The sequence below is a fragment of the Microcaecilia unicolor genome, chromosome 6 (assembly GCF_901765095.1).
Source record: "Microcaecilia unicolor chromosome 6, aMicUni1.1, whole genome shotgun sequence".
Taxonomy (NCBI): domain Eukaryota; kingdom Metazoa; phylum Chordata; class Amphibia; order Gymnophiona; family Siphonopidae; genus Microcaecilia; species Microcaecilia unicolor.
This window is the reverse complement of record NC_044036.1, coordinates 239,469,970-239,484,852: the sequence shown is the minus strand read 5'-3', so window position 1 is coordinate 239,484,852 and position 14,883 is coordinate 239,469,970. Positions and strand designations below refer to the sequence as shown.

The following is a 14,883-nucleotide window of genomic DNA, read 5'->3' as shown; positions in this document are numbered from 1 at the left end:
AAACAGTTTCCTGAACAGGAAACCTCTATTATGTCCAATGCCTGGGAGGTACCAGGAATGATCGGTGACATAAAAGAATGAGCGGTGACATAAAAGAATGAGCAGTAGAGATGGGACTTGAACTTGCAGCTTCAGGCATCTCTTAAATAATAGACAGTGCTTTCACAACTGTGCTGCTGCTCCTCTAATTTGATTTTATGTTTTAGACCTCAAGGATGTCAGACAAAACACAGAGCGTACAAGAATGGTGCTGAACCTGGTCACTTCGAATCTGAAGGTCAGTGAAAAGCTGGAAAAATAACTTTGTTCATTGTAGACTGGACAACAACTCCATCAAACTTAGGAGGTCTTTTACTAAAGCTTAACTCGCGTTATCTGCAGCAGAGCCCATTTTATTCCTATGGGCCATGCTGCAGATAACTCGAGGTAAGCTTTAGTAAGACTCCCTTAATGCAAACATGCTTAATGTTTCCTGCGCAGATAAAGCATGCAGCATTATGCAGCATCATGTAGGCTACACACAAAGATAGTCACGTGCATATTGTAAGCATAGACAAAACACATTTCTATCAAGGAAATACCAGTTGGAATAGCAAAGTAGAAGCTCATGAAATATTTTACACCTGGTACAAAAGTAAAGAAACTCGCTCCACAGTTAATTCTTTGATTTAGGTCACTTACCAGCTTATTTTCGAAAGAGAAGGCCGGCCATCTACCCACACAAATCGGGAGATGGCCGGCCATCTCTCAAGGCCAGCGAAATCGGCATAGTCGAAAGCCGATTTTGGCCAGCCTCAACTGCAGTCCGTCGTGGAGCCGGCCAAACTTCAAGGGGGCGTATCGGAAGGATAGCGAAGGCGGGACAGGGGCATGCCGGGGCATGCTTAAGAGATGAGTGCCCTTGGCCGATAATGCAAAAAGAAGGGCATCCCTGGCTAGAATTTGGCCCATTTTATTTGGTCCTTTTTTTTTTCAGGTCCAAGTCCCAAAAAAGTGCCTGAACTGACCAGATGACCACTGGAGGGAATCGGGGATCACCTCCCCTGACTCCCCCAGTGGTCACTAACCCCCTCCCACCCTCAAAAAAACCAACTTTAAAAACTTTTTTTGCCAGCCTCAGATGTCATACCCAGCTCCCTGACTGCAGTATGCAGGTCCCTGGAGCAGTTTTTAGTGGGTGCAGTGCACTTCAGGCAGGTGGACCCAGGCCCATCCCCCCCACCTGTTACACTTGTGGTGGTAAATGGGAGCCCTCCAAACCGCCCCCAAAACCCACTGTACCCACATGTAGGTGCTCCCCTTCACCCATAAGGGCTATGGTAATGGTGTAGAGTTGTGGGGAGTGGGTTTTGGGGGGGGGGATTTGGGGGGGCTCAGCATCCAAGGTAAGGGAGCTATGCACCTGGGAGCTATTTTAATGTTTTTTTTTTTTAATTTTTAGAAGTGACCCCTAGGGTACCCGGTTGGTGTCCTGGCATGTCAGGGGGACCAGTGCACTACAAATGCTGGCTCCTCTCACGACCAAATGCCTTGGATTTGGCCGGATTTGAGATGGTCAGCCTCGGTTTCCATTATCGGCAAAAACTGAGGCCAGCCATCTCAAACCAGGCTATCTCTGACATTTGGCTGGCCCCAACCGTATTATCGAAACGAAAGATGGCCGGCCATCTCGTTCGAAAATATGGTTGGCCCCGCCCCTTCACGGCGCCGTCCTCCTCGTAGATGGGTGCCCTTAGAGATGGGTGTCCCCGGTCGAAAATGCCCCTCCAAATGGCTGTAGGGGAAGACAAGCTATCAATATGAATTTTATTTTATTTATTTTATTAACATTTTAAATAATCAAGTATTAATCATTTGTACAGAAAGGTAGGAGAAAAAAATAAATCCAAATGATGAAGTATAAAAATAACTAAAAAGCCTCAAGTCCACTATTTGGAGAGAGAGATCCAAAGGGGGATACTAAAAAAAAAAAAACAGAAAAAAAAATGATGCATTTACATAGTTAGGCCTAATACATTGCTATCTAAGAACAGAAGGATCCATCACAGGGCCTCCCATCATCTTCCTTTTACTAGGAAGATGATGGGAGGATCAGGCAACCCTCAGGGGGAGGAATGCTGGCTTCGGCCTAACCCTTGGTAAGCCTTTCCTCAGCTGAGAGGTGCCCAGCTCTACCACCGGCTACCTTTCAGGTGCTGTGGAGGACTTGCAGCTCATCTGCATATCCTTTAAAGCCTTCTCAGGGGTCACTCCCGGGTCACTCCCAGGTCGATCCACTCAGGGCCTCCGCTCTAGGTGCCCAGCGCTCCCACCAGGTGCTGTGGAGCCCTTCTGCTTATCCTCACAGCTGTATCCAGGGTGACTCCCAGGTCCACCCCAATCTTCCCAGGGCCTTTGCTCCAGGTACCCAGGGTTTCCAGGTGCTTTTTGGCTAGGATCAGGCGACCCACAGGGGGAGGAATGCTGGCTTTGGCCTAACCCGGTAAGCCTTTCCTCGGCTAAGAGGTGCCCAGCTCTACCACCGGCTGCCTTTCAGGTGCTGTGGAGGACTTGTAGCTCATCTGCATATCCTTTACAGCCTTCTCCGGGGTGACTCCCAGGTCCACTCTGATCCACTCAGGGCCTCTGCTCTAGGTACTGCGCGTCTGACAGTGCACGGGGCATTTTTCTCTTTACATTTATTTTTCTTGCAGTTACTACTTATGGCTCCAGTACACTTTTTCTTCTTGGTATCGTCACTTCCTAATCTGTTTCTCCATCTGAAACCACTGTACACTGCAGGAACACATTGTCCACCCTCTGTATTCATCAACTCACCATCTTTTTTTTTTTTTTTTTTCCTCTTCCTTTTTCTCAGCTCTCAACTTTCAACATTTCCTTCCTTCCATTCATCCATCTCCTTTCTATCTGAGTACATCTCGCCTTCGTCGCTGTTGTCATACCTCTCCTACTCTTCTCTGTACTCTCTTGCTCCTGCTCTCCGCTGGGGAAATCAATCCCAATCCTGGTCCTCCACATCAGCTCTCATCCTATTTGTCAGGTCACACCATGATATCTCCAATCTAATTTCTGTTCCTCCTTCTTCCCTGCCTTTCTCTTGCGCTCCATGACCTCTTTACCTCTCGTACTCTCCATCTGCTTGCCCTAACTGAAACTTGGCTTTACCCTGAAGACTCTGCTTCAGTTGCGGCCCTATGCCATGGAGGTTACCTTTTCTCCCATACTCCTCACCCGGTTAACCGCGGAGGTGGTGTCAGGCTACTACGTTCACCCTCTTGTAGATTTCAACCACCTCAGTCTCACTGTTTTTCTTCTTTGGAAGTCCACTCCATCCGTCTATTTGTTCCTCTGCCTCTCCAAGTAGCAGTCATTTATCGACCCCCTGATAAGTCCCTTTCTTCCTTTCTCACTGACTTTGATGCCTGGCTTTCCTTCTTTCTTGAACCTTCATCTCCTTCCCTCATTCTTGGGGATTTTAACATTCATGCTAATGATCCCTCTGACTCTTATGCTTCTCAGTTTCTCACTTTAACATCCTCTTTCAATCTTCAACTGTGCTCCACTGCCCCCATTCACCAGAATGACCACTGTCTTGATCTTATCCTCAAAACGCTCACTCTCCAGTTTCTGTGCCTCAACTCTTCCCCTCTCTGACCATCATCATCTGATAACTTTCACACTTAAACACCCTCCTCCCCAGTCCCGTCCAATCATAACCAATACATTTAGGAATCTTCAGGCTACTGACCCTTCTACTCTGTCCTCCAGTGTTTCAAATCTCTTCTCTACCACTATGTTATCCAAGTCTGTCAATGAGACTGTCTCTTCCTATAATACTATTCTCTCCTCTGCTCTGGATACTCTCACTCCTCCCATTCCCCGTTCTGTAAAATGTACCAAACCCCAGCCTTGGCTGACCTCTAGAATCCGCTACCTACGTTCCTGTGCCCGCTCTGCCGAACGCCTTTGGCTGAAATCCCATGCCCATGCTGACTTCATACATTTCAAATTCTTGCTGACCTCCTTCCAGTCTGCTCTTTTACTTGCCAAACAGGACTATTACATCCAGTTGACAAATTCTCTTGGCTCAAATCCTCGACGTCTCTTTGCCAAACTGAACTCTCTCTTCAAAGTGCCTTCACCTCCAACCCCCCCCCCCCCCCCTTCACTTTCCCCACAGACTCTGGCTGAGTTCTTTCATAAGGTTCACAAGATTGAACTTGAATTCTCAACCAGGTCACCTCCACCTCTCCTTCCCTTAGTCCATTCTCTCAACCCTTCAACCCCTGCCTCCTTTTCTTCCTTTTCTGAAATCACTGAAGAGGAAACTACACATCTTATTTCCTCCTCAAAACTAACTACCTGTTCCTCTGATCCTATTCCCACCCATCTACTTAACACTCTCTCTCCTACTGTCATCCCTTTTATCTGTCATATCCTCAATCTTTCACTGTCCACTGCGACTGTTCCTGATGCCTTCAAACATGCCGTAGTCATACCACTCCTTAAGAAACCTTCACTGGACCCTACCTGTCCTTCCAACTATCGCCCCATCTTCCTCCTCCCTTTCCTATCCAAGATACTTGAATGTGCTGTTCACCACCATTGCCTATTCTTGATCCACTTCAATCTGGCTTTCGCCCCCTTCATTCAACTGAAACAGCGCTTGCTAAAGTCTCCAATGATCTGTTCCTGGTCAGATCCAAAGGTCTCTATTCTATCCTCATCCTTCTTGATCTATCTGCTGCTTTTGACACTGTTGATCACAGCCTACTCCTTGATACGCTGTCCTCACTTGGATTTCAGGGCTCTGTTCTTTCCTGGTTTTCTTCTTCTCTCCCAGCGTACCTTTAGTGTATACTCTAGTGGATCCTCCTCTACTTTTATCCCACTGTCAGTTGGTGTACCTCATGGATCTGTCCTGGGACCTCTTCTTTTCTCCATCTATACTTCTTCCCTTGGTACTCTGATCTCATCCCATGGTTTTCAGTATCATCTTTACGCTGATGACTCCCAGATCTCTCTCTCCACACCAGAAATCTCAGCTGAAATTCAGGCCAAAGTATCAGCCTGCCTGTCGGACATTGCTGCCTGGATGTCTCAGCGCCATCTGAAACTAAATATGACCAAGACTGAGCTTCTTATCTTCCCCCTAAACCAACCTCTCCTTCTCCCCCATTCTCTATTTCTGTGGATAACACTCTCATCCTTCCTGTCTCATCAGCTCGTAACCTTGGGGTCATCTTCGACTCCTCCCTCTCCTTCTCTGCACATATTCAGCAGACTGCTAAGATCTGTCGTTTCTTTCTCTATAATATCGCCAAAATTCGCCCTTTCCTTTCTGAGCACACTAGCAAAACCCTCATCCACACCCTTATCACCTCTCGCTTAGACTATTGCAACTTGCTTTTCACAGGTCTCCCACTTAGCCATCTCTCTCCTCTTCAATCTGTTCAAACTTCTGCTGCTCGACTAATATTCCGCCAGTGTCATTATGCTCATATAAGCCCTCTCCTCAAGTCACTTCACTGGCTTCCTATCCATTTCCACATTCAGTTCAAACTCCTGTTATTGACTTATAAGTGCATTCTCTCTGCAGCTCTTCAGTACGTCTCCACTCTCATCTCTCCCTACATTCCTCCCCCGGAACTCCGTTCACTGGGTAAATCTCTCTTATCTGCACCCTTCTCTGCTAACTCCAGACTCCGTTCCTTTTATTTTGCTGCACCATATGCCTGGAATAGACTTCCTGAGCCGGTACGTCAAGCTCCATCTCTGGCTGTCTTCAAATCTAAGCTAAAAGCCCACCTTTTTGATGCTGCTTTTAACTCCTAACCCTTATTCACTTGTTCAGAACCCTTATTTTATCATCCTCATTTTAATATTCCCTTATCTCTTGTTTGTCCTGTTTGTCTGTCCTAATTAGATTGTAAGCTCTGTTGAGCAGGAACTGTCTCTTCATGTTCAAGTGTACAGCGCTGCGTATGCCTAGTAGCGCTTTAGAAATGATAAGAAGTAGTAGTAGTATTGAAGACAGTTAACCTGACCAGATAAAAAGGAAATTGAATTTTATAAATATTAAAATCTGAGAATATACATGTGTATTGTTAGACTGCACCAAAAATAACCTCATATAGTTAGACTGAGAACTAGCAAATATAGGGCTCTTTTTACAAAGTGGCACTACTGATTAGCATGTGCTGAATGTGAGGAAGCACATGAGAATTGAATGGGTTTTTTTCACATTTAGCGAGCTGCTAATCGGTGGGATTGCTTTGTAAAAGAAGCCCACAATACCACATTCAAGCTTAAGAATAAAATATAGAATTTTAATTTTTAAACATCCCAAATGGCCTTTCTTATACCCCGCAACTCAGAAGAGGAAAAAAAACCCCCAACCTTCTTCTGGTTTGTGATTTTTTTCGCGATCTCATACCTCACACTAACATTATCAGCTTTTGTCTCACCTAGAATGTAAACCGCACTGAACTCTGGAAAGTGGATATTAATAGTATACAAGAATTGATTTGATTTGGTTTTCTATACCCCACCATGGTGTGGGCTGCATAATGATGGACTCCATCTGTATCTACACCTCTGAAGGGAGTTGTCCCTGAAATAAGTATTCTAGTAATATATCCAATCCAACTCTCTTACTTGTGGCAAATGAACAATAAAACAATACAATTTTTATTCTTAAAGAAATCAGGGTTGCAGTATGAAAGCTGTACATAAGGGTTTAACCACTGACAAGTCTGATGTTAGGACAATAAACTATGAACAATGTGTAACCTTCACAATGGAGAAGGGTAGTTAGTGGGGTTCCTCAGGGGTCTGTGCTAGGACTGCTGCTTTTTAATATATTTATAAATGATTTAGAGATAGGAGTAACTAGCGAGGTAATTAAATTTGCTGATGACACAAAGTTATTCAAAGTCGTTAACTTGTGACAGGATTGTGAAAAATTACAGAAGGAACTTACAAGACTGGGAGACTGGGCGGCTAAATGGCAGATGATGTTTAATGTGAGCAAGTACAAGGTGATGCATGTGGGAAAAAAGAACCCGAATTATAGCTACGTCATGCAAGGTTCCACGTTAGGAGTTACAGACCAAGAAAGGGATCTGGGTGTTGTCGTCGATAATACACTGAAACCGTCTGCTCAGTGTGCTGCTGCGGCTAGGAAAGCGAATAGAATGTTGGGTATTAGGAAAGGTATGGAAAACAGGTGTGAGGATGTTATAATGCCGTTATATCGCTCCATGGTGCGACCGCACCTTGAGTATTGTGTTCAATTCTGGTCGCTGCATCTCAAGAAAGATATAGTAGAATTGGAAAAGGTGCAGCGAAGGGCGACTAAAATCATAGCAGGGATGGGACGACTTGCCTATGAAAGACTGAGGATAGGGCTTTTCAGCTTGGAGAAGAGACAGCTGAGGGGAGACATGATAGAGGTATATAAAATAATGAGTGGAGTGGAACAGGTGGATGTGAAGAGTCTGTTCACGCTTTCCAAAAATACTAGGGGGCATGCGATGAAACTACAGTGTAGTAAATTTAAAACAAATCGGAGAAACTTTTTCTTCACCCAACGCGTAATTAAACTCTGGAATTCGTTGCCGGAGAACGTGGTGAAAGCGGTTAGCTTGGCAGAGTTTAAAAAGGGGTTAGACGGTTTCCTAAAGGACAAGTCCATAAACCACTACTAAATGGACTTGGGAAAAATTCACAATTCCAGGAATAACATGTATAGAATGTTTGTACGTTTGGGAAGCTTGCCAGGTGTCCTGGGCCTGGATTGGCCGCTGTCGTGGATAGGATGCTGGGCTCGATGGACCCTTGGTCTTTTCCAAGTGTGGCATTACTTATGTACTTATATTTATTGTTGCTCAAGGATATGTACAGTGGTGTTCATTAATCCTACATCACTTGGCCGAAATCTACTTTTTGCAGTTTACAGAAAATTTGAAGCTGTGTAATCGCGTATTTAATGTCATTTTTAAAAAAAATTTCATTCTGGATTATTTGATTTGATTTATTATTTATAATCTGTCCTTATCCAGGGCGGAGAATAATAGTACATACATAAAAATATGCAAATTTACAATAAAAATAAAAACTAAAACTAAAAAGTCCGTCAGAACACCACATGGGCTAATAGCAAAAACAGTCATCTGAATCCCGGCTCTCCAGACACATGATAGTCCAAACACAACCAATGGTCCTCTTCAGTTGGTGTTTAAACACAGTCTGCTTGGTTTCCTATTTTTAATATTAAAGGCAACTTGTTCCACTCCAGAGGTCCTGCAATAGAAAACACCCTTTTTTGTCTAATTCAAACACAGACTGCAAAGCTGGAATGACAGTCACAAGTCACAGCTGATCGCAGAGATCAACCTGGCACATACCATTTCACTGCTTGTTGAAGATAAAAAGAAGAGCGCTGAAATAGCATATAATGTACCGTCAACAACAACTTATATTTTACAAGATATTGTTGACACACCTATAGCCCTAATTATAAGCATGGAATATGTTACTGGTTGCTATTTTATATTTTCACATTATTGTTGATCAGTTGCATTGACAAGAGTTGCCTTATTGAATCACTATCTGCATGATATTCAAAGCCATTTAAACAGCCAGAAGAGGCTCCTGGCATTTAAATGACTTGCCCAAGGCTATCTGGGGATTTTCGGTGCCACTTAACCAGATAGTGCCATTGAATATCCCCACTACTGGCTGTCCGCTAACTGGCTAAACTAGAGGTTGGCTGCAGGCAGGGAATAGGTGTAAATCTCGACCCCTAAATTAGGCGCAGATCCCCCCCAATTTTATAATAGTGCGTGCATCTTTAGTGAATGCCCCTGACCCACCCATGTACCTCCCATGGCCATGCCCCCTTTTCAGTTGTGTGCCCCCTTTCAGATTTGCATGCATATCTTTATAGAATAGCACTTTGCAAGATACGCACGTAAATCTAAGTTGCCAATTAACGCTGATAATTTTAGTGCCCAATTATTGGCACTAATAGGCTTGTTACTCAATTAAATTGTGCATGCAAATTAGGCATGTGCTCAAATTTGCACAAGCAACAAAAAAAGTAGAGAAGACAATAGAAGTATCATCTCTGCGAGTATATGTAAGAAGATCCCACACAGGTGATTGTCCAGGAAGGAAAAAACATTATTGGCACAAAAATAGACCCGACATGGGACCGTGTTTTGGCGGGATAACCCACCTGCCTCGGGGGTCATAGAGACCTTGTAGGTGTAGGATATAGTACAAGCATATAATCCTGGAGTGAAAGACACATATGAATGTGGACAAGTGTAGCTCACAAAATAGTGCAGAAAATGGCAACACTTAGAAAAAACTGTGGTAACAATGAAGGCACCACCATTTATAGAATTCCTTTGCATGTTCTCATTGGCTGATTTTGATCCTTATATTTGACACAATCCCATATTTGCCATTAACATCATGTTGCTACCTACAAGTCTACCTAGCCAAAGCATGGTACAAATGTGGGCACCTCCTTTTAATTGTGCTGATGCTGTGTAATGACATGGACCTAGTGTAAATGAGAACATCTAAATGCAGTAAGGGCATATATAACTTACAGTATTCTATAAATTATGTGTGTAACTGGGAGACACATTCATGACCTCCCCATGCTCTGCCCATATGTATACCCCCTTACATTTGTGTACTATAACATGCACCCTTTCAAAATAGTGTTTAGGGTGCTTATGAGCATAAGTGCTAATTTTATATGTGTGTATGCATGCAAACAGGTGTAACCCTGATCACCTTGCTATAGAACTGCCCTTAAAGGGTGCATCTTGGAGGAGCAAGGTTTCCCTGAGCTGCCCAAGCCCACTGGGCAGAGACATCTGCAGGAAGAATGGGAAAAAGACCCACAAAAAAATTTTGAATGCTAGATACAGTATTGATTGAGATTTTTTTTTTGTCTGTGCACATAATTTCAGATTCCCAGAGGGTTGTATGGTTTATATTTATGCAAATTTTCAAAAATAAAAATACTTGATTGGAAATGAGACATATATTTATTTGGATTTTGCTCATATCTTTTTTTTTAGTTGTAGCTCAAGGTGAGTTACATTAAGGTATTTCCCCTGTTGAGCTCACAATCTAATTTTTATACCTGAGGTAATAGAGGGTTAAGGGGATCTTTTACTAAGATGCGCTAACATTTTTAGCGTGAGCTAAAAAACACTTGCACATCTTCGTAAAAGGATCCCTAAGTGACATGCCCAAGATCACAATAAGCAACAGTGAGATCTGAACCAGGCACCACTCGATAACACTGGTGCTCTAGCCACTAGGCTACTCCTCCATGCCACACTACAAAATCAGTATCAAAGAAATTATAACAGAAAAAAAGGACTAAAACATATTACATAGACCTCAAATTAAAGTTTGTTTTCTTATGCATGTCATATGTGATATCTCCCATTGGGGCGTCCCCTTCTGGCCCTAGGGATAGGGCTTTTACCCTCTGCTCTGGGAAGCCTCTCCCACCTTTTGGGCTTCCCACAATGAGACACAAACTAAGACCAATCAGTAAGATGCAGGTTCTTTAACATCTAAGCTAAGCAGCTTATAACATAAAAGTACATAACTCATATTCCTGCAACCTCTTCGGCTTGACCTTGCTCAAACTCACATGTCAGGCTAGGTTTTCCCACTGGTCCTATACAGCACAACTCTAAGCACAGCTTACTTTAGGGGCGTAGCCAGATAGCCAATTTTGGGTGGGCCTGAGCCTAAGGTGGATGGGCATGGCATTCATCCCCCCCCCCCCCATTTGCTCCTCTTTCCACCCCTCCCTGCCCACAAACCCCAAATATTAAATACTTGAGCTGGCGGGGATCCCCAAACCCTGCCAGCTGAAGATTTCCTCCTCCTCCTCTAGCAATCAGCACTCTTCCAAATGGCAGCCAGCAGCACTTGCTTCAAATTGATGCTGCTGCCGGCAGGCGGTGCATGCTCAGTGCTTTTGTTTGTGCAAAAACTGAGCATGTGCAGAAGGGCCAGTCTCAGCCTCAGTTCAAGGCAAGTGCTGCTGGCCGACATTTGGAAGAGTGGGGACTGCCCAAGGACAGAATCTTCAGCTGGCAAGGTTTGGGGATCCCCACAAGCCACAGCAAGTGTCACAATTTTGGGTGGGCCTGAGTCCAAAGTGGGTGGGCCCTGGCCCACCTGTGGCTACGCCACTGCTTTACAAACAAGCAATCAATGGGGCCTTTTCCCCATATCATTTGTAACAAGGATTACATCACATTGAGGGGCATAATCGAACGCGAACGCCCATGGATACGTGAAGGGGTGGAACAGACTGTATTTTTGAAAAAAATGGGCGCCCATCTTTTTTTTTCGATAATACTGTTTGTGCCTGGCAAATGCATCGGAGTTGTGCGGATTTGAGCTGGGCGGTTTCGATTTTCAGCGATAATGGAAACCGAAGGCGCCGAGCTCAAAATCGAACAAATCCAAGGCATTTGGTCGTGGGAGGGGCCAGGATTTGTAGTGCACTGGTCCCCCTCGCATGCCAGGACACCAACCAGGCACCCTAGGGAGCACTTGTAACAATTAAAAAAAGTTAAATAACTGCCAAGTCCATAGCTCCCATCCCTTGGGTGCTGAGCCCCTCAAATCCCCCCCAAAACCCACTGCCCACAACTCTACACCATTACCATAGCCCTTATGGCTGAAGGGGGGCACCTACATGTGTGTACAGTGGGTTTTGGGGGCGGTTTGGAGGGCTCCCATTTACCACCACAAGTGTAACAGGTAGAGGGAGATGGGCCTGGGTCCACCTGGGTGAAGTCCACTGCACCCACTAACAACTGCTCCAGGGACCTGCATACTGCTGTGATGGAGCTGGGTGTGGCATTTGAGGCTGGCTTACAGGCTGGAAAAAAAGTTGTTAAAGTTTTTTTTTTTTATGGTGGGAGGGGGTTAGTGACCACTGGGGGAATCAGGGGTGGTCATCCCCGAATCCCTCCGGTGGTCATCTGGTCATTTAGGGCACTTTTTTGGGACTTGTTCGTGAAAAAAAGGTTAAAAAAAATGACCCAAATTTACACTAAAAACACCTTTCTTTTTTCCATTATCGGCCAAGGGCGCCCATCTCTCGGCCGATAAACACGCCCCAGTCCTGCCTTCACCACGCCCTCATCAACTTTGCCCGTTTCCGCAACAGATTGCAGTTGAAGGCGCCCAAAATCGGCTTTCGATTATATCGATTTGGGTGCCTTTGCGAGATGGGCGCCCATCTCCTGATTTGGGTTGAAATATGGGCGCCCATCACTTTTGAAAATAAGGCTGATTCTGTTTCAACCATCCAGGTAGCTAAGGGGTATTTCTTATTAACTGACTCTTCCCCCAACGATGCTACCTTATAAACTCAGGATTTAAGCACCATTTCTTTTCACCCTTTAAATTAACTAGAGGGGTTTGGTTTTTCCACTAGACCTTCCTTCACTGTGCAGTGCTATCCTGACCAGGGTATTCTCTGTGCCTTCTTCCCACAGACTTCCATACAACATCCCTAACTTGTGCAGCAACTCTGGGTTAAGTGGAATTTGATTCCCCAACACTTAGCTCCTTGTCCCTGTTACAGCTTGATCTAGGGTTACCATATTTTGTCCTCTGAAAAATAGGACACATGTCAAGCCCCGCCCACACCACACCCCTTTCGCATCCTTGCCCCGTCCTTTCTCGCTCTCACCCTGCCCCCTGTCACATATTCCCCTCCCCCGTCACCTTCCCTCCCCCGGGGTCACACATTCCCCTCCCCTCCTCCCCGTCACTTCCCCGCTCACATATTCCCCTGCCCTCCCCCCATCACCTCCCCTCCCCTCTCCTTACTTACTATCTACTGCCCTGGTGGTCTAGTGACCTCTTCGGGGCAGGAAAGAGCTCCCTCTTTGCTGCCCTTGCCCTGCATTCTGTTGCTGTGATGGTCTTGGGATTCAAAATGGCTGCCGAGAGTTGAAGTCTCGCGAGGCCGTTTCAACTCTCGGTGGCCATTTTGAATCCCGAGACCGTCACACAGCAACAGAATGCAGGGCAAGGGCAGCGCTCCGGACAGGAAAGAGGGGGCTCTTTCCTGTCCCGAAGTAGTCAGGCAGTAGATAGTAAGTAAGGGGAGGGGAGGCTAGGATAGGCCCGCTGCCCGCCCACCCGTTTGTCCAGAAATCCGGACAAACAGGCGTACTGGCAAAACCCACCCGGACGCCCAGACATGTCCTCAAAGAGGACATGTTCGGGTAAATCCGGATGTATGGTAACCCTAGCTTGAACCCTCCTGTCCCAACCACTGGACTGGTTCCTAGCCTCAGGGAATCCTACTCCCTCATTCCCGAATCAGAACCAGAAGTCAGGTTGAGGGTGCGGGAGAGAGCCGAGAGCTTAAATGCATCAGATCAAGTCAAAAATAGGCGCTGGCGCCATCAGAAGTCCATTTGGGGGTGTGGTCACTCCCCTGGTGACCCACCTCACTACGCCTCTGCACTGAATCTTCCCTTCAGTAACCTACTGCAGCACTGCCCCCTCCTTGCCTATCTCTAGGCTGGGCTTCTTTTTTTTTTTTAACAAAGAATTATCACTCTTGGTTTCCACCCCTTACTGGGAAAAGTTTCCTTTTCTTCACTCCAGGCATGGCTGTGAGCTGACAGGGTTGATCTGAGCCTTGCCCTGCCCTCTAACCTTAGAGAGCCCTCTCTCAGAGCCTCTCTAGATAGAGATCTGGAGTGCTGCTCTTCCTCGTGGGTGTGTCTCCCCCTCAAAAACTAAAAATCTTCTTTTTAAATTCCCCTTTCATATTCCAGGAAGGCACTGCTAATTTGTCCAGCTGGAAACCTGATGAGTCAGCAACTTCCCTGTCTCTGAGCACAGCCCTCCTGGCTTCAGAATGCATAGCCCTCTGGGAATTGCAGTCAAACCTCTTTTAAAGTACTTGAATAGAGGGTTTTCCCTGTTTTGTCCACTTTTCTGGCTGCATGCATAGCGACCCCCAGGCTACATGCCACACATGTCAACCACAATTATACAGGATCAGGAGTCCGGCAGGTTTTTCCCAGCCTGCCTGTTTGTTCAAGTTTCTGGGAGGGTTGGCTAGCTGGCCTCAGGTTGTCCTCCCCGAACATACCTTAATGCACTCTGGTTAGGGTTACCATATGGCTCCAGAAAAAGGAGGACGGATTAAGCCAGCCGGGTTTTACTTCCATTGCTTTCAATGAAAAGCAATTGCTTTCAATGGAAGTAATTGAGCCAGCCGGGTTTTACTTCCATTGCTTTTCCATTGAAAGCAATGGAAGTAAAACCCGGCTGGCTCAATCCGTCCTCCTTTTTCTGGAGCCATATGGTAACCCTAACTCTGGTGGTCTAGTGGTTGCCCACTGCTGTTGACCTGCACAGTGCTGCCACTTCAAAATGGCTGCTGAGACTTTATACGGAAGTCTTGCAAGGCCACTGCTTGAAGTCTCAGCAGCCATTTTGAAGTAGCAGGGACAGTGGGCAGGAAAGAATGGGAGGCCACTAGATCACCACAGCGCATTAAGATACGTTCAGCGGGGGCACCCTGACTCAAGGTGGGAGGGGAGGTGAATAGATAGATGGAGTCGTGTGGATGGAGGGGGCTGTAAAAGAGGTGGATGGAGTGTGGGTGCAGGAAGGGAGGAGGCTGCAAAAATGATTGGTGAGGAAAATGTGCATGGGGGGAAGGGAAAATGGGGAAATACAGTACATGGATAGAAGGGGATGGAGAGGAGAAGAGGGGGATATGCTGCTCATGGATGGCAGAGAAAGGAAAGGGGGACGTGCTGCTCATGGATGTTTGCTTTTTTTTTTTTT

At 45.7% G+C, this 14,883-nt stretch overlaps 1 protein-coding gene across 1 annotated transcript in view; it reads left to right on the top strand.

Moving 5' to 3' along the window:
- Positions 1-14,883, top strand: part of LOC115473573 (lipocalin-like) — a 68,394-nt gene that overhangs the window by 12,326 nt on the left and 41,185 nt on the right. The window contains exon 3 of the mRNA XM_030208647.1: positions 207-277. Coding sequence (XP_030064507.1) covers positions 207-277 — 71 coding nt within the window. The remainder of the gene's footprint in view (positions 1-206; positions 278-14,883) is intronic.